General features: G+C 39.2%; 2 protein-coding genes across 4 annotated transcripts; both read right to left on the bottom strand.

Annotated features, from left to right (window-relative positions):
• Nucleotides 1–981: 981 nt before the first annotated feature.
• On the bottom strand, nt 982–15018 carry atxn7l1 (ataxin 7-like 1). Of its 3 annotated transcripts, XM_065273374.2 has the most exons (12): nt 14823–15018; nt 14401–14469; nt 13422–13526; nt 10580–10647; nt 7638–7821; nt 7018–7430; nt 4338–4420; nt 4007–4239; nt 3746–3932; nt 3507–3628; nt 2584–3181; nt 982–1909 (listed from the first exon to the last, which is right to left on the bottom strand). In XM_065273374.2, exons 4-12 carry the CDS (start codon nt 10593–10595, stop codon nt 1892–1894), a joined length of 1854 nt encoding a protein of 617 aa, XP_065129446.1. In that variant the 5' UTR covers nt 10596–10647; nt 13422–13526; nt 14401–14469; nt 14823–15018; the 3' UTR covers nt 982–1891. The 3 variants fall into 3 exon arrangements, with proteins under 3 accessions (XP_065129446.1, XP_065129448.1, XP_065129447.1); XM_065273376.2 differs by lacking the exons at nt 13422–13526; nt 14401–14469; nt 14823–15018 and adding an exon at nt 11927–12465; XM_065273375.2 differs by lacking the exons at nt 13422–13526; nt 14401–14469; nt 14823–15018 and adding an exon at nt 10715–11136.
• Nucleotides 15019–19728: 4710 nt separating this feature from the next.
• Nucleotides 19729–22922, bottom strand: sypl1 (synaptophysin-like 1). The gene is made up of 5 exons (XM_065273342.2): nt 22454–22922; nt 21313–21431; nt 21035–21239; nt 20748–20939; nt 19729–20602 (listed from the first exon to the last, which is right to left on the bottom strand). Exons 1-5 carry the CDS (start codon nt 22523–22525, stop codon nt 20471–20473), a joined length of 720 nt encoding a protein of 239 aa, XP_065129414.1. The 5' UTR covers nt 22526–22922; the 3' UTR covers nt 19729–20470.
• Between the last annotated feature and the right edge of the window lie 328 nt (nt 22923–23250).

The raw sequence follows: 23250 nt of genomic DNA, 5'->3' as shown, positions 1-23250 counted from the left end.
ATGAAGACCTTCTCATAGATAAAACCTGATGGAGTTAACTGTGAATGACATTATGTCTCAATGAAAAAGTTAAAAAGTACAAATAACAGACATGCAGTACATCCACTGACAGTCTTAAAATAAAATGAACACAGAAGGAACCATATAAAGTGAATGTTTCAATCTTTCATTGCTTAAATACTTTGTCATACACCTTATTTTGTCTTTGAGAAGGTCTTCATTTCAAAAGCTTAAACATTAAAATGACATCCTTAGATAAAAGTGGCAACCATCCGGCTACAGGCCTGTGCTGATTGCCAATACTGGCTCATTGTTACTGTATCTCTCTGCTGGAAGTTTCGGGATACTGGGATTTTGCAGTTTAAAGCTGTGGGAACATCTTTAAAAAAAAAAAAAAAACATAGTTTAAGTGGAACATTAAGTCTCCGGCCGAACCTTAAAGGAGAACACCACGGTTTTTCAATATTTTACTATGTTCTTACCTCAACTTAGATGAATTAATACATACCTTTCTTTATTCAATGCGTGCACTTAATCTTTGTACAGAACGTCATGACTGTGTTAGCATTTAGCCTAGCCCCATTCATTCCCTAGGATCCAAACGGATGAATTTAGAAGCCACCAAACACTTCCATGTTTTCCCTATTTAAAGACTGTTACGTGAGAAGTTACATAAGTAAGTATGGTGGCACAAAATAAAACGTGGGGATTTTTTAAGCGGATAAAAAATCAGAATATTGTACGGCAGAAGAGCACTTAGTTTGCAGCACTTCGACCTCTGGCGCAGTAACATCATCACATTATTTTGTGCCATCATTCTTACATGTTTAACTACTCACGTAACAGTCTTTAAATAGGGAAAACATGAACATGTTTGGTGGCTTCTAAATTCATCCCTGTTTGGATCCCAAGGAATGAATGGAGCTAGGCTAAATGCTAATACATTCACAATGTGCTGTACAAAGATTAAGTGCATGCATTGAAAAAAATAGGTATGTATTAATTTGACTAAGTTGACGTTAGAACATAGTAAAATATTGAAAAACTGTGGTGTTTTCCTTTAAGTTTCTGATAATGACACATATGACTAAAGGAAGATACAACCACAAAAAATGTTGTTGACCTCTAAGAGACACTAACAATAAATACAAAAAAATATATATATAATAAAAGATATGTACATACATTTCCAACAATAGGGTCTCCAATATAATACTTTCAACTTTCAAAATGGCAATGCAAATATAATTCTGCTTAACATGTGAAGCACTAATCCGGTCAGTTAGAAAATTAATAAAGAACGATAAATTATTATACAAAATTCATGACGGTAAGCAAGTCACTTTACACTCTTGACTTCTGGATTCCACGAATAAAACAAAGTATTCAAAAACCTGAATTCATTCATTTTAGAAAAATACAAGCGTCTCTGTAAAATTTTCCCTTAGTTAAAACTCTTTCTCCTGTTGTGTAGTTCAGGCATGAATTAAGTGCACTTGATATTGACAAAGGGTTTTCCTCCTCCAGAGATATTACGTCTGTCCAGCTTGCTCTGAACAGAATCCTCATTCGAATGCAAATAAAATTAAACTCCATCCATCTGTCGCTATGTCGAAAACATGTTTCTTACGTTGGCTATTACAAAACAAAATCTGAATCCACGTGAAACTGAAGTTTGTGAAATATTGTCTTTCAAAGGTAATGATGAGTCTAATCCTTTAAAAATTAAAGAAGCGCTTTATGAACTGAAAAGCAAACGATAAAACTCAACCAGAATGAGGAGAGGCAGCTGTGGGGATGAAGGCAGGACAGACACAGTGCTAAGTCTTAGTGCTGATCTCCAGACATCATGATCTCCAGATTCACAGAGACCCTCAAACAGTCCACAGCATCAGTGAGGTACCTTGGGCTAAAAAACAACAACAACAACAACACGGTTAATGTATCCATGTAAGCAAGTTTGGTAAATCAAACTCAAAAAAGTAGATTTTCAAGTCGCCATGAAACGGAAGTATCAATTGCCTAATTTTCCCCACGGTGACGTGTATCCGAGTAAAACCGCCTCTGAAGTGAAATAAGGCAGGGCTGGATTTGAATTTGTCCATCGAGATCTGATTGGATCATTTGAAGTTGGGTCGTGTTGCTAATTGCTAATCGCAGCGATATTCCCCCGGACCCCGCCCACCTGCCATACATTATGACCGAAAGTAAAGAGAGATTAATGAAGCTCACAGATAAATCATTTGTAAAAAATACCACGATATTACAAAACAAATTACAGTTTTTTATTTTACTTTCAATGCGACTTTAAGAACAAAAACCTGAGTGCTTCTGCACGTGTCCGAGTTATTTATTAAAGTATAAGCAATAGTAACAGTGTTGTTTTCCTAAGCAAACACTACTACTATGTTCTCTATTCTTACTAGTAAACATAATTTTGTAAACTATTGTTAGCTTTTCGGACAAAATTTTAAACCTCTCTTTTGTAAGGAGTCAACTAAAGGGTTAATGTTGCTGTCGAACATACGGTCCAAAATCTTATCGATCAGTAAAAACAAATAAATAAGAAATAAACATTTGTACCTGTTTGGAGGGGGCGCTGTGAGACGCATCAGCAACTGACGACAGCAGGCCGCTTTTCCTGAAGATGGCATCCAAGACCGCCGATTTGGATGTTTTGCTGGGTTGGTCACAGTCAGCGCTCGGTCCGGGACCTTTCCGTTTCCGGTCGTCAGAGAAGCCGTATGTCAGTGAGCTGTGTGACGAGACGCCTCCGTGAACTCCTATGAACTCTGCCCCGCCGTACCTGTCCTCGCTCTGTCCGGGTCGAGGTTTGGACCTGGCGCTTAGGGCTGCCGCGCCGTTACTGATGTGCGGTAGATTGTAGCTGTTCCCACCTTTCCGGGCAGCCCCTGACTCGGATATGGAAGGTGGCTTCCGCTTTTTGGGTCCTGGGCCTTCCCCCGAAGCTTTGGCCGGTTTAGTCCGCTGCATTTTGGGGCCGGGCTCCCGGTCCCTGATGCAGAACACCCCGGCGCCGTTGTGGGAGTAAGAGGTGGAGTATGAGGCCATGGATACTCCGTCCATAGCGGCCGTGAGCGTGTGGTTGGGCAGGAACGAAGAGCCGAGTGGGGACGCTTCAGTCGGGCCTGTCATACTCTCCACCACTAGAGGGACTTTCCTGTGACAAACAGGATGTGACATCATCAACCTGTGGTAGGAACCTATGTGGCATGTTAACCTAAATAGTACATTTACAGAGAGAAATAAAAGTGCTTTGCTTGTGTGAAGTCTACAATGAAGAGTGCATTTGATTGATTTTGACCACATGAACGCTTGCAAAATGAACAACTATATTTTACTAGGATTGAAGCTATTATACAAAATAAAAGCTTCAGTGACATACAAGAGGGCACAAATTTTTCATTTGTGCACAAAATCTTACCAAATGAAGTCGTATGTCTGTAAGCAGACCGTCAGATGTGTAAAAGATGTGAAATATTCACCTCCACATAAGTGAGTTGACGTGTTTCTCCACCATGCAGTGCAGTGCCAGTCTCACCCGATCCCACCGTCGGTCAAACACATAGTGACCTCTACCCATCAAACGACTGCTGAACGCACAGCACTAACAAACACACCGAAGAAGAAAAACATCTGTTAATCTGATGAAGGACATGCATGAAAAATTACAGCTTTGGTTCAACCGTATGTGAATTTGTGATGCGATGGTCGCTCGGCTCACACTCAAGGGTCGCGGGTGGTGCGGTGTATAGTGGCACAGTGGTTTCTCGGTCTCCTCGTGAGGGTCGATCTCTCCCTCGTCACTGGACAACCGCACGTCTCCACCGATCTTCTGCCAGCTGGGTGGAGGTTCAGGAGCAGCAGCGGGAGCAGAGCTGAGAGTCACAGCACCTCCATTACCAGATACTCTGAAAACGCAAAACCTTATTGGTCCAAAAGCTGACATCATTTATTGTCATCCTTTTGTTATCAGCAGCATTACCTGTTTGTGTGAGCACTGGGCAGCCTCAGTTTGAGAGTGGGTGTGGTCTTGCCATTGGTACAGCCTGCAGACAGGCTGGGTGCAGTGTCGTGTGATTGTGTCACTTGTACTGATTGAACTTCCTTTTTTTGCACCGGCTCTTTCTCTTTCGCCCGTCCTTTATGCTCGGCAAGCAAAATGTCAAATGCTGTTTTCCGCCCCTGGACCGCTCGGCGATGGGTAAGAGAGTGAGTCTAACATACAAACACATGTACGGCATGACGTCGATCATTCAAATGCTGACATGTGATATTAACAGATGGCACAAAATGAGTCACGTAACAATACTAACCTTACAGGTTAACGATCGAGTGCACGGCCGCTTTGTCTCTGGGTCCAAAACTCCACAGTGTTTATTAGGATCAAAGATTCTCCCTATACAACAATAACAGTAAGAACGATAAGTGACTATCTGATCTTTAATACACACACGTGAGAAGTGCTGTTTGTGTGGCACTTTTCCCTTTCAGATAAGAACCTGCTTTATACTGTATTTTGCTTTATAGATAGCAAGAAAAGTTTGTATCTCTGAGAAACTGTGGTGTAGGCAACACAGCATCCAAATTAAAACATCCCAGATCAACTTGCATTAATACAATCCAGCATGACAGCTCAATATACCGCAATAGTCATGATATATGCATACCGCAATAACTTGTGATATTTGAATGATTTTAATACTTCAATCAAAGAGAGTAGAGACTGGCATGTGAATGTTTGTGCAGTGTTATGAGAGGACGATGATCAATGATGAGATATAATGTAAAACAAGTATGTTTGCTATATAAAATCAATTAGTTGGTCTGTGACCCAACATGGTCCCACACCACCGTCGGACATCACAGACCCGCGTCTGCTTCATACACCGCAAACTGTATTCGTCGCTCATAATTAAAGTCAGGTCATCTTTCTTCATACAACACGAGCTGCACATTTATCAGGCGCTGCTTCTGTTAACCGCACAACCAGCTTGTTTAAAAGCAAGTCAGCGTTGCCAGGTCCTCCTAAGCCTTTCGGCAGAGTTATGAATTGGGCTTCTTTTCAACTGTTTGGCAGGTTGATGTTTTTCTGCGGGTTGGAGATTGAAGGATTTGGTTCATTAGTTGTTATTGTTTGTGCTGTGAAGTCATTGGGATGCTTTTGGACTAATTTCAAATGGCTATTATGCTTGTTTTTTTACGTTCATCTGGCAACCCTGACAGGACAATGACAGAAGTACAAGCAAACTCTGGTTAATAAAGGTTTAATTTTCTTTAATATAAGCGGGTTTCTATTTGTTAAATTGTTGTTGGGTTTTAATAAAAATAGAATTGAACCAAAACTAAGCATTTGTTTTAAAGTAAGGAAGAATTTTTTTTTTTTTTTTTTGATTGTAACAACGAATGTATATTTTTCTCATCAAGGATGAAGTTTAAAATGAGTTTGTAAATATGTGGAAAATTTCCTCACATCCCTGTAGACTCGTTCAAACTTTGTTTGTTCTTATTTTTATTTGTAGATTTTAATTTTTTTTTTTAAGACTTAAAATATAAAAATCAAAAATATTATATTAGTAAAACTCTGTAGTAGTGTGGGGCTTTTCCAATACACTTCTACACGTGAATAACCTAATAAAGTGTCTAATTTAGCTATAATAAGTGAGAAATCTAACTGAGTAATATTTATGTTGTTATCCGATTAGTCAATGAATCTGAAAAATAATCATAGATTAATTGATAATGAAAAATAATCGTTGCCCTTGTAAATTTTTTTATTTTATAAACATGCATGTATTTTAGTTCAGATTGATTTCACAAAACGTAATGCATTATTATATCGCATTTTTTAGCAAGTTATCACACTTGTCTACAATATGCTCCAGATTATGTGTCTGGTATATTGTGCAGTCCTACTTTCTATAATGACCTCAAACTTGCTATAATGGTGTTTGGGAACAAGAGAATCTGGCAACTGACACTTACAGAGAATAAATCAAACCTTCAGATTGACCAAGATCCAAGTAAACAACACCGAGAGAGACACATGTCTGACCTCCACTGAATACTAACCAAAGATTCAAGGCTAACAAACAACTCCAGATACCCTGAACCACAGATCTGACGCGTGTGATTGAGACACATGATAGCTGTCTGTTTATCTGTTTATTTGTTCACATTCACTTATAAAAGAGAAAAGTATACTTTCATCAAAGTATACAAACTTTATCTGTCACTGACAAAACATTAAAGGAACACGCCCACATTTTGGGACTTTAGCTTATTCACCGTATCTCCCAGAGTTAGATAAGTCCATACATACCTTTCCCATCTCCACGCATGCTGTAACTCTGTCTGACGCAGCCCCCGCTAGCTTAGCTTAGCACAAAGACTGGAAGTGAATGGCTCCAGCTAGCAAACTGCTCCCAATAAGTGACAAAATAACGCAAACATTTTCCTATTTATGTGTTGTGATTTGTATAGTCACACCGTGTACAAATGACAAGGACATGTGAGACACAGCCATCTTTTAACCGTATATATACTGGGAACTATATTCTCAGAAGGTAAAGCACTGCTACTTGGGCGGAGTGATTTGCACAACTCTGAGCGAACTCTCTGCTCCTCACCAGGGGGCTTTTCGGGTGCTGCCCAAGTAGTAGTGCTTCGCCTTCTGAGAATATAGTTCCCAATATGTATACGGTTAAAAGATGGCTGTGTCTGCGTTATTTTGTCACTTATTGGGAGCAGTATGCTAGCTGAAGCCATTCACTTCAAGTCTTTGTGCTAAGCTAAACTTATGGGGGCTGCGACAGACAGAGTTACAGCACGCACAGAGATGAGAAAGGTATGTATGGACTTATCTAACTCTTGGGGATACAGTGAATAAGCTAAATTCCCAAAATGTGGGCGTGTTCCTTTAACTATTATAAGGGCTGACATGAAGCGAGTGTGCTTCTCTGAATGTCTCAATTAAACAGACAGTTTCCCACCCACCTGAAACTCTTCTGTGCTTCGCACCCTTAGCTCCATTCTGATGCTTCCTTTCTGGGGGAGAGGGAGGGGCTAAAAGTCTCCTGTCCAGTAAGGATGGCGATATGGAGGCTGAAGGGGCGGGCCGTTTCTCCATCGGCGAGCGTGAGGGGCTGGGTCGTCCGTCAATCAATGACGGAGGCGTGGTCGCGTGAGGAGTCACCGGGCCTCGTCCGTTCAGAAGCTTTTCCTGGTTCTTGTGAGATGCTGGTGGTGTCAAGGAGGACTTGAGAGAAGTGGACGACGGAGAGGAAGACGAAGAAGAGAAAGCCAGAGAAGATCCCGCGGAGGGAGATGCGGAGTTGACTTTGATGTGCACGCCCTCCGGTCTGTTGAAACATGGCATCTTTTCCAGACTCACCACAGGTAAGGACACACTGCAAATAAAATACAATTCATTATTAATATCTTTGAATCCCACCATGACCAATTTGGATGCTTTATTATAAAAAAAAATAATGTAGCTGTCTCAATAAAGTCCACAAAATTTCTCATGTGTGTCAATTAGCCATGGAACTGACCACGCCCCACAAGATTGGGATGAGGATAAGAAATGAAACTCTGGTTTGGTTCGGTGTACCCACCAAGCTTTGGCTCGGGCTCCCTTAGGTGGATACACAGCCAGCGGTGCCTTGTTAAAGCGAGAGTGAGGATAGTCACGAGGAACCCGGAAGGGCAAAGCCTCAACTTCAACGTGACCCACCGGCATCTTTGCCTTGACGGGAACCAGCGGGGCTCTGGAGCTACTGGGCGAGCCGTGTCTCCTCTCTAAAGATCATAAACACAGGAAACTTACAGTGACATTACAGGACCAAACACAACATTTGGAACAAAATTACAAACTAATATGAACACACTGTGAGGTTGGCCCATTACTAACCAACTGTGTCAATTTCAAAATGGCAATAATTGATTGTTTAAACATGTGACCCTGGACCACAAAATCAGTCATAAATCATACAGTCATAAGTTTAAAGAAACAGCCAACAATACATTGTATGGGCAAAATTATAGATTTTTCTTTTATGCCAAAAATCATTGGCACAGTCATGTTTCTTAAAGATATTTGAACTTCATTTAAAAAATTTTAAGAGTGATTTTCTCAATATTTAGATTTTTTGCAACCTCCGATTCCAGAATTTCATATAGCTGTATCTCGGCCAAATATCCTAACAAACCATATATCAATTGAAAGCTTATTTATTTTAATTTCAGATTATGTGTAAATCTCAATGTAACCAATTACCCTTATGACCCTTATGGTTTTGTGGTCCAGGGTCACTTTGTCAATTTTGAGTTAAGTAAGTCTTTGTTTATTTACAAAGACAATCAAAGATATTGGATACAACAAGACTGATATTACTATAAATAGGGAACGATGCAGTGCCCAATATGGATGCTCTGGCAACAGTAGTCCCGCCTTCCAGTTAAAAGAACCAATCATCAACTGATAAAGACTGAAGATTTCTGGTGGAGGGGCTCTGTACAGAGTCACATAAGGTGATTGACAACCTGTGAGCATGTGCAGTAGCTGAAACGACTTTGATTTAAAGTGGGTTTTTTTTTTAGCTAAATTTAAACTTAAGAAAAAGTTATGGTGGTACAGTTGATGTCAGGTAGGGCTTGATAATAATTCAATATCAATATATTTCACAATATACATTTTTTCGATAATGTTGATATTACTTTTTATATATTTTTTAAACATTTCCATCATTTCAATATACATTACATATAATTCAGGCGGCTAAAAGCTTCTAAAAACGTGTGTTAAACGACGGTAAAGCTCTAGTGGTTACTCGCGTTCCCGTGACTTCTAGCAACCATGAGTCGCGATCTCCGATCAGATTTTAAGTTTGAGACTACCGTAAACACAAATTAACTGTGAACGTTCATATATTTATACCTTCTTTTATTTTAAATATGATATAATTTTATTGGAGAATGTTTCAAAGATTTAACAAATTAATTTGTTAGAAGTTTGTTTTTGGTACAGGCACCCATTGTGGGCATTCTTGGCAGTTTTTCCTGAGGCTTTTTAATGTGCAAATCGTTATTGGATTTATACTATATCAACCAAAAATTAATAAGTATATCATGATAAAAGTGTTGGTTATATCCAGTGTTTTAAGTAATTAGTTACTGTAATTTAATGACTTTTTCCTTAAAGTAAGGGATTACTGTTATTTTTTCAGTAATTTATTTACAGTTACTTTTGATGTAATTGATACTAAATACTGTGTATGGACTGTAGACCAATTATATATAAAACAATAGTGAATTTACATCAAAAGTTAATATTAAAATGCATGGTTTTATGTATCCTTCTAACTCTAAATACTTTGAGTTCATAAGAATAATGGTTACAATTATCACTATTAACTAGTTGGTTATTAGAATTAATATTACTGAGATATTGTCTGTTTATTAATACTTAAAGGGGACAGAGAATGAAAAACCATTTTTACCTTGTCTTTGTTGAATAATGGTAGTCTACCCACATTCACGAACATACAAAAAGTGCTAAACATGCTAAACATCTCAGTCTCATAGAAATTCCTCTTTTAGAAATGTCAGCCAGAAAACGTCCCAATCTGAAAAACTGATGCTTATGACATCACAGGCATCTAACTGCCCCTCCACTTTAAAATAATTGCCTACATTTTTTGGGTGGCAGCAAAGTCAGCCAATCAGTAATGAGATTGCAAGTTAAGCCAGTAGGGGGAGCCAAATAGGTGCAAAACCACTTGTTTAAAATCCCCCACACTAATAGAGCTATCTGAGAGAGGTTTTTAGGAAGCTTCTAAGGCATTACAAACCCAAACAAATTTTTTTTTGTCTACATGTCACATCACAGAACAAGCATAAATACTCTGTTCAATTATTCTATGTCACCTTTAGGCAAATATTTATGTCTTAGTCTGGAAAACCTTATTCTACATCCTTAATCCTACCCAATTCCTACAAATACTTAAACTCAACAACTACTTTACTAAGTATTAATAAGCTGTAATTAGGCAAATGTTGTTAATAGTTAGTTAATAGTGAGAATTGGACCTTAAAAAGAGTGACGAGAATAATTTATATACTTTTATATGATTTATTCTAGCCATTTCAAGCCTATCTTTGTATCATTTACTAAATAGGATTTAGAAAGTAACTAGTAATGAATTACTTTTTGGAGAGAGTAATTTGTACAGTAATCTAATTGCATGATTGAAGATGTAATTAATAACTTGTAATTAATTACTTTTTTTAAATAACTTAGCCAACACTGGTCATATCTTACAGCCCTAATGGCAAGTTGTGTCTTGTTGTTTAATTGTGATTTTAGCATGTGACATCTGTCTTTCCCATTCAAGTTCATATAGGACTTAAATCTTGCATAACTCAAAATAGCGATTCATAATTTGTGTTCAAACGTGCCTTTCTAGTCAAAAATAATTGTAAAACCTTCACCATTGGAAAATAACAAATGGATAGTAGATGTTCAATAAGACAGAGGCAATGATGTTAATACACTTACGGTTCTTGCTATGCATGGCTCTGGGGGTGAAGGGGTAGAGGTTCACTGTTTAGCAACTCCACAACTACCTGCAAACACAGAAGTACAATTTAAACAAAACAAAAAAACATATCATACTTCAGATAAACTACACACCTTCTCTGAATGTATGCCATTTTAACCAGTTGGCTGTAGTAAAAAACAAGCTTGTTTATTGTCAAGCGTGTTATAATACAGCCACTGGATCATTCTGGCAGCTCTCGAACCATCCTTGGCCTTCACACTGGGTCTTGTCTGCCAGCGAAAATCTCGGCCAAGAGCCATAACACCGTTTGTAAGGTCTCAAAATAGCTGTACAGGGAGAGCCCATCGTCTGCAATGAGGTTTAAACCGTGAAAATAATGAAGAACGCTGAATAAAAAATGCCTGTGGTCTGAATATGCAGCAGGTGTGTAAACAAGACTGTAGGTGACTGCCAGCAGCTGGGCTAAAATAAGGGACGAAGTCCACCTTGTTGACCGGTGTGTTGTGCTCATAATCTGATACAAACAGATGTGATAAAGATTATTGGTTTCTTGCCATCATGATAAATTAGCGCTCTATTGGCACTGCCTTTGAAAAAGATGCAGAAATGGTGCCTTTCTATACCCTAGGGATCAAACCCACAACCTTTCTCTAATGCAATGCTCTGCCAGTTGAGCTAGTTTAACCTTCTCTTAACATCACAGATGAAGTCAGAATATAAAAGATATTTCTGTAAGCAACTATTTCGCAACCACCCCAAATACCCTAGCAACTGCAAAAAAACAACCTAGCAACCACTCAGAGTACTCTAGCAAGTTAAGAGTGATTTTTGCACAGACATCTTGCTGTCATTCAGTAATTTATTTACATTTGTCAGACACTTTTATCCAAAACAACGTACAGTACATTCAAGTTATACATTTCATCAGTACGTGCATAACCTGGGATGAAACCCAGAATCTTTGTGTTGCTAGCACAACGCTTTACCAAGTGAACACAATTATAGTATAAAGTATCTATTTACTGTTAAAACACTTCAAAGATCCGATACCATCCATCCAGCTTCCTATCACACAACCTTTATGTGTGTGGTCTATGATTTATGCCTATTTGTCTGTCTGACAGACCACAGGAAGCCGCAGGCGAAGAGTTGCTGGTGCTCAGCTGAGCTGCACGCATTTACATCCGGCCTGCAACTTCAGGAAGACCCAACACCGAAAACTAATCCTGCCTTAGAGCTAATAACACATGCACGCACATGCGCGCAAACAAACACGTGAGCCTCAGATCAGACGCTTGAGCTTTGAATAACGCACACTCTCGACGGTTGGGAGCAGCGCTTACCCTGCCTGCTTGTTCTGCAACGGTGGAGCAGGCAAGAAATGAAAGCGAAAGAGCGTTGAGAGAAAAACACAGCATGTTTCCTCAACGGCTGAAGGAATTCCACTCTTTCTCTCCGAGCTGCGGCGTTCGAGTTGAATAGCTGCGAGTCGTTGACCCCTGCGCTCAACTCCAGGCGTCCCACAGCTGCTGTGTAGATCTCTGCTCTCAGACGGGCGGCTTGAAAGAGGGGGCGGTGGGGGAAGAAAGCATTGAATGTGAAGGAAAGACAGTGGCAGATCCGTCCTTCCTCTTGAGAAATCGAGCCTGAAGGGGGCGTGAGCGTGGATACGCCGCCAACGGTGTTCTGGACTCGATGCCAAAGACGGATGAGGGAAAAGTGAAAGTGCAGTGAAAGCAAGCGTGGCGTCAGAGTAAAACTGCTGTGGCAAGAAAGGACCAGGATGAACATTCAGTCATAATGCACACCACTAACTTTTGTTAAACGGTTGTTGGTTTGATTAAAAGTGAACTTGCACGATAAAATGTAGACCTTGAAATCACAGTGTCCGACAAATGAATAAATGCAATCTTAACACAAACTCTTTTCACTGTGTCGTCTTTGCGCTTGGCTGCACAAGCGCATCACGCTTTTAATATCAAAGGAAAATCAATAAACTCATTCTGAAATCATTAAAATCCTTAAATGTAAAAGTTCACCGAAATCAATAAAAGATTTAATATTTCTGTGAACTGTACCTTTAGTTTTCTGCTCCCGGTGTGATTCACAGGTTTGTAATAGCAGGGCAACAGGCACGAATGGCAAATGTTTGGCTGTTAAAAACCAGACTGCACTGACCACCCACAATGCCCGGCTCTAATAGACGGTTAGGCTGACGCTGTAGGCTGCATTAAATTGTGTCATAACATGCCTGAGGTGTAACACAGTGGTGTAAACATGTTTACTGTAACCTGCCTCATTCTTGTATTATTACAGAGGATACAGACCAAAAGCATGCAAATATTTCATGAGCAATTGTCTGGTACAGCAAATATCACTATAAATTCATCAAAGTCAACGTTTTTGTGTACCAACCCTACTGAAACATCCAGCAAAGACCAGAATAAGCTGGTAGCAGCTGGTTTAAGGTGACAGTAGCTGGTCCTCCCAGCCTGGCAAATCTGTTCAGGCTGGTGGGTCAGCTGGTCTTCCAGCCTGACCAGTTAAGTCCAGCTAGACCAGCTTAAAAAGTGACCAAAACACAGCTAGACCAGCTTGCTAAACCAGCAATACCAGCTAAAACCAAGCTGGGAGACCAGCTAATACCAGCTCACCAGCTTTGTTAGGAAATGTTAGGAAAATAAAACAAGATCGCAATAAATAAGCAATTATCAAGATCCATTTAACATCGAGTTCTGCTTTCCTGTAGCCGACAGGCTTCAGAATTATACCCACTTCATAAACCTCGACTATTAAACTGCCAGACAACAAATCACAAACACACACACACATACTCACCGTAACAAGTCAGGACGTCCTGAAGCTTAGTGACTTTCCTGCAGACATGGCAAACGGTGGGTTCATAATCCTCATGTGTCTGGAGGTGATCATGCAAGAACATATCTACAGGACAAAAAGATTCAACCTGTTTATATCTGAACCAGTTTTGTTTTTAACTTCAGGATGATGATTTTAGGAACTTCTGTAAAAACATCTGGTTTACACCACTGCTGGATTGATACACACACGCGCACCTAACGGGCGAATGAAACTTTAACATAGGGCCTACGCCGTAGCATCTAAGCGTCAGTTTTCATTTATACTTCTGCGTCAATGTGTATTTACAAAAATGGACGCAAGGAATTGTGGGTAATTTGTAGCAGTGAAGGATACGTCCCATGCATCCTCCAAATTTACGTGAAAGAAGGTTGCATTCGAAAATGGCATTCATGCTTTTCTGAAATGAGAGCCTTGGTGACGTATGCTGCCTTCGAATGCGTCCGCCGGAGGATGCACAAATACAGTTTATTGAATATTGCTCAGAATACAGCCTACTATTATTTACAAATAGCATGTGAAACACATTATGCAATGGTAAATGTACTTAAAAATGTCATAGTTTAATACAATAATATAGTACAGTGTAATTCTACTGTATAGTATAATTACTAAAGTATACTGTAGTATCAATCAACTACATACATTATTATAAACTGCAGTTAATGTAATATACTTAAATAATTACTACAGTAAACTCCAAAACCTCTTTAGTATCTAGGACTATATTTTTTTTATTGTGGGATGCATACTGAAATGTGCATACTTTGTACAGTACTTAAAAAACAGTATGCTAGCTGTTTAACACAGCCTATAATTCAAGTTTTGAAAACTCAGTGATGTGTAACTGAGCATTGGCAACAATAACAACGTTCACGTGAAGACACGCCCACTAGCATGACACAAACACGCGTACGCGCGCCAGCACGAACACACTCACCTTCTTCACAGAGTCTGATCACTTCTCTGCCCTTCACGAGCTGTTTCCAGGGGATATCAGGATAAAAATCTGAAAAAATGTGCAGATATGAGTCATATATCTGAACGAAACCTAACAGTTAAGTAGCGCGCACAGTTACAATCAATGGAAGCTAGATGGCCGCCTTGCTCAAGCAGTACACAAACACACATATACACGCATAAACAATGTCTAAACTTATACGCACTCGTACACAGTGCCGTAACAGTGCATATATAAATAGAGTAGAGAGCACTAAAATGCATGCGCCTTTACAGCATGTTCTTTATATATCACGCAGGACACGCGCGCAGCTACGGCTCAATCCCAGGCGAAAAACAGCGACAACAACAAGTGGCGCATTCACGTTAAGGCTCGGGATGACAGCGGCCTCGTGCGCTTACCGAGTGAATGTCGGAAGAAGGATGAGAGCGCGTCGCGTGTGAACGGATCCAGTGCGAGTTCTCGGCGATACAGTGTCGCCATTGCTCTTCCTTCTTGTTGCCTTTTCCTTCGCAGACAGCCAGACGAGCAGCGAGCGAAACATGTGACGTCAGCTTCGGCGCAAATCGTATGTGGTTCGGTTCTATTCGGCTTTCGGTGATGTAACGGTGCGTGGTTGACCACAGTTCTTTCACAAAACTTGTCTATATTTAACACTATGCTTTTTCTTTTTACTTAAAAAATATGTGTCTATTTAACTTTTTGTATAATTGTCCTTGTATTATATTGGACATATTGTGTGTATATACGCAAACAAATATCACACTTGAAAATGGTTTCCCTCTTCATATTTCTACCTACATTTTTAACAATATTTTATACACAGAGAAAACACTTACAAAATACTAGAAAAAAAATATTTTATTAATTTCATTTTAAAATTAATAAATAATGCTTAACTAATTCTTCTCATTTTAATTATTTAAAACTTAATAAAATATATATTATTATACAACCCCAAAACAGAAAAAGTTGGGACACTGTAGAAATTGTGAGTAAAAAAGGAATGGAATAATTTACAAATCTCATAAACTTATATTTTATTCACAGTAGAATATAGATAACGTATCAAATGTTGAAAGTGAGATATTTTGAAATGTCATGCCAAATATTGGCTCATTTTGGATTTCATGAGAGCTACACATTCCAAAAAAAGTTGGGACAGGTAGCAATAAGAGGCCAGAAAATTTAAATGTACAAATAAGGAACAGTTGAAAGACCAATTTGCAACTTATTAGGTCAATTGGCAACATGATTGGGTATAAAAAAGCCTCTCAGATTGGCAGTGTCTCTCAGAGGTCAAGATGGGCAGAGAATCACCAATTCTCCCAATGCTGCGGCGAAAAATAGTTTTCTGAGTTTCTCAGAGAAAAATTGCAATGAGATTGAAGTTATCATCATCTACGGTGCAAAATATCATCCAAAGATTCAGAGAATCTGGAACAATCTCTGTGCGTAAGGGTCAAGACCGGAAAACCATACCGGATGCCTGTGATCTTCGGGCTCTTAGATGGCACTGCATCACATACAGGAATGCTACTGTAATGGAAATCACAACATGGGCTCTGGAATACTTCCAGAACACATTGTCAGTGAACACAATCCACCGTGTCATTCGCTGTTGCCAGCTAAAACTCTGTAGGTCAAAAAAGAAGCCATATCTAAACATGATCCAGAAGCACAGGCGTTTTCCCTGGGCAAGGCTCATTTAAAATGGACTTTGGCAAAGTGGAAAACTGTTCTGTGGTCCAACGAATCAAAATTTGAAGTTCTTTTTGAAAAACTGGGATGCCATTTCATCCGGACTAAAGAGGACAATGACAACCCAAGTTGTTATTAGCGCTCTTTTCAGAAGCCTGCATCTCTGATGGTTTGGGGTTGCATGAGTGCGTGTGGCATAGTCAGCTTACACATCTTGAAAGGCACCATCAATGCTGAAAGGTTTATCCAAGTTCTAGATACATATGATCCCATTCAGACGTCGTCTCTTTCAGGGAAGACCTTGCATTTTCCAACATGACAATGCCAGACCACATAGTGCATCAATTACAACATCAAGACTGCATAGAAGAAGGATCTGCGTACTGAAATGGCCAGCCTGCAGTCCAGATCTTTCACCCAAAGAAAAGATTTGGTGCATCATAAAGCAAAAGATGCGACAAAGAAGACCTAAGACAGTTGAGCAACTAGAAGTCTTTATTAGACAAGAATAGGACAACATTCCCATTCCTAAACATTGGTCCTCCTCCAGCTGTTCCTTTATATGCACATTTAACTTTTCTGGCCTCTTATTGCTACCTGTCCCAACTTTTTTTGGAATGTGTAGCTCTCATGAAATCCAAAATGAGCCAATATTTGGCATGACATTTCAAAATATCTTACTTTCAACATTTGATATGTTATCTATATTCTACTGTGAATAAAATATAAGTTTATGAGATTTGTAAATTATTCCATTCCTTTTTTACTCACAATTTCTACAGTGTCCCAACTTTTTCTGTTTTGGGGTTGTATATATAACCATTGTTTGATCTAAGTATAATAATGGCTGCGTCTGAAAGCTTAAGCCCCATTCATACTGCTGCGACAAGCAGTAGCAGAGCGACGGGATCTCATTCATTTCAATGGAAGCTTGGCGACTTCCGGGGACACGAGTAAAAGTGACCGTTGGCTACCATATGGGTGTGTCCAGCGACGTGAGAAAGTTTAGAAAAGTTTAACTTTATGCAAATGATTTTCGGAGCGACTTCCAATGAGAGCAAAGCCGTGGAGTTCATATCATCCTTCTCTCGTCAGTCACTGGAGTGACTGGACTCATTTATTTATGACAACCAGATTTTAGAAACGCCTCATTGAAAGAGACAGGCGACACACCGCAAGAAAGTTGCTGATTGTCTGAATTAGGCTTTAGGGGCCTTTTACATGTCAGGCCTAAAAATTTGTGGAAAACGCTAGGGGCATAGGTTCTTGTCACATGACCTGCAACTTTTCAGTGCTTGCAGCATTCTGAAAAGTTGAGATGTTTTTAACTCGATGCGTTGCGGCTACTTGAGTGGGCAAAAGATGCGATATGTGAAAGGCCCCTTAAGCAGCTGACTTGTTGCCACATTTTTTTCGAACTTGACCATGCTTGACCAATCAAATTCCCCGTGCACGCCATGCATACAATTGTGGGACAAGACAATGAAGGTATCTCAGGGGACAGGAAGGCCCTGTCCCAAATGGTGCACTTCATGTAGACTTTCGGTCTCGTGGCCTTAAATTGCGCATGCACGCTTAGTCTATGGGTGCGTCCCACTCCAGTTTTAGACACGCACTCGCAAACTTCCCTAAACACCTTACCTCTGGGGAATCCCTGTCGCCATTTTGAAGTTCGTTCCACTTTGTCAAGTGGACGAGGGAACGATGTATGGACAGACCCTCGCTCCCTCGATTTTGACCAAGGGAGCGAGTCTACTTCATATGTACACTTCAGGCAGCTCCATATCCCACAATGCATCACGATTGTGACGTCACTTCAGCAACTCGCGCTTTGCAAATGGGGGGGTTTCCACTTTCCATGTGATCAAGGGCTAAGGGCGATCCATTTGAACCTACTTCAAGTGTTTCAGCAGTAGTGGGCACTGGTACAACGTAAGCAATGACGTACATCCGAGTGAACGATACTGAGGTAAGTTAAGGAGGGAAGGTCATATAAAATGAACTGGAACCTGCGTCCCTAGGGTGTCCCATCAGTCATTTTTATGCTCTGAAGTGTGCTCATCAGCGCCCCCTTTGCCCCCTTAATGCAGTCTTTGGTGAAACCCGCACTGCAGCAGGCTTCACGCACTTTAACAACCCAGAAGTCCTTGCGAAAGAGCAATCAGACCAATCAGATGACGGAAGGGAGGAGTTCACACTGACAGGCAACTTCTACTCCTATTTCCAGCGTGACGTTCGAGTCTGTCCCAAAATACAACTCCGGTGCACCCACGTGGACTCGCATCAAGGGTCCCTAAAGTCTGCACTACATGATGTCACCAAAGTGTGGACTGAGGAGGACCACAAATCCGGAGTGTGCCATTTGGGACAGGGCCGAAGTAAATCTAACATTGGATTCGAACGCGTGGCTTGATGCCTTCATGCCTTGGAATGCTACCTCTTGAGGGTTGTCAAAAGATTAATCGTGATTAATCGCATACAAAATAAAAGTTTTTGCATAAAATTTTGTGTGCAATTATTATGTATATATAAATACACACATACATGTTTACATTTATGAAAAATCTTATGTATTTTTTATTTATATATAATATAAAATATGTAAATGTTTCTTTAATATATAAATTCATATGCAGTGTTTGGGGTAACGGACTACAAGTAATGTGCATTACGTAATAATATAACTTTTCCGAAGTAACGAGTAAAGTAACGCATTACTTCATGAATGTACACATTAATATTTGAGTTACTTTTTTTAAAAAGTAATGTGAGTTACTTTTCAGTTTAATTCATTCAATTTAAACATAAAATAATGTTCTGAATTAACCTAAACATATTAACTAAGTGGACACAGTTTGAGTCAGAAACGGAAATGGCAGGCCAGAGCTCGATATTTTTGCGATCATAAAAAACACCTGCAAGGCCTGAAAGGGAGCAAGCCTCAGCCACGTAAGAAAAAGTAACGCAAAAGTAACTTAAAAATAACGTAAGCATTACTTTTCATGAAAAGTAACTAAGCAACGCAAATAAGTTACTTTTTTGGGGAGTAACTTAATATTGTAATGCATTACTTTTAAAAGTAACTTTCCCCAACACTGTGCATATGTGTGTATTTATATACACGAAATAATTACGCACAGTGCACACACACACACACACACATATATATATATATATATATATATATATATATATATATGCAAAAACAATTATTTTGTATGTGATTAATCTTTTAACAGCCCTAATAATAATTATCATTGAGTTTTTCTGTTTGATAGTTAAATAAAAAAATATATAGTTTAACAATTTTGATTACATCATGATTTTATTATAGACAGATAAATACTAATAAATTATATAAATAGATGAATAGGTTAATGAAGAACTCTAAATAATTGTCTTATAAAGCTGTATGCCAGTAGGTGGCGATACAGCACCAGTCAAAACATGACTGCCCCTCATCCTAACATCTTGTTTTTCAAAAGATCACTTTATCTTGATAACTTCCTTCATTGTTTTATTACATTACAGCATAAAACTCACAAAAACTGAGATGTATGGGAGAGAAATTATTATACACCGATGAATAAGAGGCTTCACACCTCCTTTTTTTACTGCTGTAAATGACCATGCTGCGATGTTTGGTGCATATAATGTTTGGTTTGTTTTCTTGACAAATGGTGACCGGTGAAGTCACAGGATGAGCAGACAAACAAAAGCAGTATTATACCAGAAGCAACCAGATTTATTTGGCAAAAACATTTTACTCTTTCCCAAAAAGTACAAACACAGGCAAGAAATATCAGTCCTGTAAACTAGTATACTTTTCAGAGTTTTATTCACCAAAAAATAAAACCGTTTAAATGCACAGAAAATAATGCTTTCCTAATCCTAGTCTATGGCAGGAGAATAATAAAAACAAACAAAGATAAACCATTTAAGCATTAAAAGTACGACAAGCAACACTCCAGCCCTGCCAGAAATACTGTTGCTGAATAATACTGCATTACAATGACACATATAAAAAATACATGTACAATAACACAGGAATATTTTACAAATGTGCTACTGAAGTAAATCACGCTTTTTAAAAGAAACCAAAATACAATAAAAAATAAGCTAAAACATAATATTGTCTAAAAATGTCTGCCTGATGAATGATGCATGAGACAAAGGTCATTTAAAAAAACATGCAGGAGTAATGCAATATAAAACAAAAAACACTTGTGGGTGTGAGGCACTCAGAAACAAACCTAAACATTTTTCAAGTACACATAAACATCACGTGTTTCTTACATCATCTAAGATATTGTTATTGTGTGTGGTGGTGATGATTCGGGAACAGGGTTTAGATAGGTGCAGGAGCTGGACCCCGACCCGCCACTGGCCGAGCATTTACCTTCTGAGAGTGCCAGCGTGTCTCCTTATACACAAACCAGGCATTCCCGGCCCATATGAGGAGGTTCAAAAAACCAAATACCTGTAAACAAAGCACAACAACATTTAAAGTTGACTAATAATGCCATGCATACTTAAAGCTTATTTAGTCCACATTATTCTATATAAACAAATGATTGTTTTTATAATCACTTGCAGTGAAAGCTACTGTGCGCGGATTCTCTTACCGCAGATATATTGAGTGAGCGCAGACTGGCATACTCGGTTACTTCACATTTGACATCTCTCTCCGTACAGAGGCCAAGAGTGGACTCAATGCCGGCCATGCCGGTGGCGTCCTTCACTGTCTGCAAACCTCTTGCCCACGCCGACGAGCACACGAGCCACAGGAATGCAAACGCTGCCGTCATCACAAAATCCTAGCCGGTAGAGACAGAGAGAAATCTCTTAGCTTGCAAGTAATTTTGAATGCAAAGCAAATCCTGAAACTTTTAACCTCTGGTTGCATACTCACAAACATTGGGCCAAAGTCAGAATCCCGGTATACGTGCATGTAGCCGAGATAAACCAACAGAGCCACCATGCAATAGAGAAACGCCAAGACGGCTACAGCCACGAAAAACTCCACCGAGGATGAAGAATCTCCCACCAGATGAGCTTCAGGAACGGTGCGGTTGCAAAGGGTACTGTTGTTCTCTACCAGGAGAACCTGGTTTAACCTTTGCAAATAAATAAATATTAAGTGAAGTTTTTATAAACGGTAAGGTGAGAGAAAGATAAAGGAAATCTCACCTGAACGGATAGGAGAAACTGGCACTGAGTGTTTCATTGCTGCTTCCATCACAGAAGATTGAAATCACATTTCTGCCACTGTATCCCCCACAGGTCGCAAACGCTATAACCGCTGTAAACTACAGAAATGGAGAGCAAATCAACACAAAGATGCATGCATCAGTGTTTGACTACACTTGAACTTTAAGATGCAACAGAAAGGTCACTTTATTAAATACATGTTAAGGAATAATAGACGACGGGGCGTTGAGTTATAAGAAAATAATGCATGTAATTGTATAATCTGTAGGCAGTTATTCTGTTTATGCCACGGTTACAGCAAAACATTGCTCTGATGGTTATTTTAAGACATTTGACAGGTCAGGTGTGCAGTTATCGAAAATGATGCATACCCATAGACCATTTCTCAACCAATCACAATAAAGCATTAGACAGCCCCGTGGTATATTTTGATATTAACACTTTTTTAATCTCCTCTCTCCTCCCATTCTGAATCAGCTGACATCCCCATCTGATTTGGGGACTTCCTTACAGTTTAACCCATGAATGGAAGACTTAACTAAATCAAGACCTTCTGTTCGAAGTCAACCTCATTTCCCAACTCCAGATGTTGAGTTTTACTGCTTGATACATCCGGTCTGCCAACTAATGTAGTTGTGCTGAATATGTTTAAAGAAGACATGCAACACAAAAGCCAAACTTTTCTCGTGTCTTCATAGATTGAAAGCAACAGCTGGCAGCAAGATTTTCTCCGCCAATAACAGATTTCTCTGAGCACATAATGCAGGGAGGAGGGGCAGTTGAGAAGGTTGTTAGTTGTTGTATAAACTGTTTTCAAATACTTCTAATAACTTGGCCTGTTCAGCAAAAATGAATTGCTTACTGCAACCCAGTAAATCACTAGTGTGCGACATTAATGCATAACATATGAGAAACCATCTAAGTGCATCTGAGCTATTCATATGTTGTTTATTAATGGGCAAAAACAGAATTAAGAGATAAAGATGTTTTATGTGCAAGTGTAATTTTGCTTGTATGCACGGGAATAATGCATTCGTGTTAGCGCGTTTTTTCAGGCCGTTGGTTTTCTTCAGTTAAATCTTTTCAAATGGCAAAACAGATTTGGATTTTTCGTACTTACCCACTCCACGACTTTCACGAAACCCAGCGGTTCTTTAACCGGGCTTAAATTCAGTCGAAATCCAGTCTGCATCTTTTTCACCCAATGTACTCCAGGAACAAAACAACGAAATGATTCTTGAATCTTCAAGTTTCATGAAAAACCGAGTTTGACAGAGTGACGTGGGTCTTTGGTAAAAGATGCTGCCCCTCCTCCAGAAGGAAAAGCGTACAGTAAACCCACAGGAGAATTGTGCAAGTTTCCTCAAACTTTGTGGCGCTTTATGATAATAACAGAGGCGTTACGTTAGATATTTGGATCAGACGAGCGAAAAAAATAACATTGTTTCTTTTCGGGGAGTTTTACGATGTTTCTTCTCTCAAGCTAAAAATATTTCTGTCATATGATTCAGTGAGAAAAATTCCTCCAAATCCCTGCTCTGTTGTAAACTCTTAAGTTTCTTAAAGTAACAGTTCACCCATCACTTTATCCGTCCAAAGTTTCTGTGATTTGAAAGCAAAGTTCCCGCAATGAACAGAAACAAGTAACAGGATTTTGAAGTCACGTGACCATGTGTGTCCATACGGCAAAAAATACATTTCTCTGGCCAAAAATGTATTTGAAATATATACCATAAATATATTTTTTAGAAAGGAATGCTCCAATATATTTTTGAATTTAGAAAATTAATATACCAACATATATTTCAAAATATATTTTAAAAGGGTCATATTATGATTTTTTTTAAAAACTGTAAAATAAATATTGCGTATGTGAAGTTTTAGCCCAAAATGCCCCACAGATAATTTATTATAGCA

The sequence above is a fragment of the Paramisgurnus dabryanus genome, chromosome 1 (assembly GCF_030506205.2).
Source record: "Paramisgurnus dabryanus chromosome 1, PD_genome_1.1, whole genome shotgun sequence".
Lineage (NCBI taxonomy): Eukaryota > Metazoa > Chordata > Actinopteri > Cypriniformes > Cobitidae > Paramisgurnus > Paramisgurnus dabryanus.
This window is presented reverse-complemented; position numbering and strand designations above follow the sequence as displayed.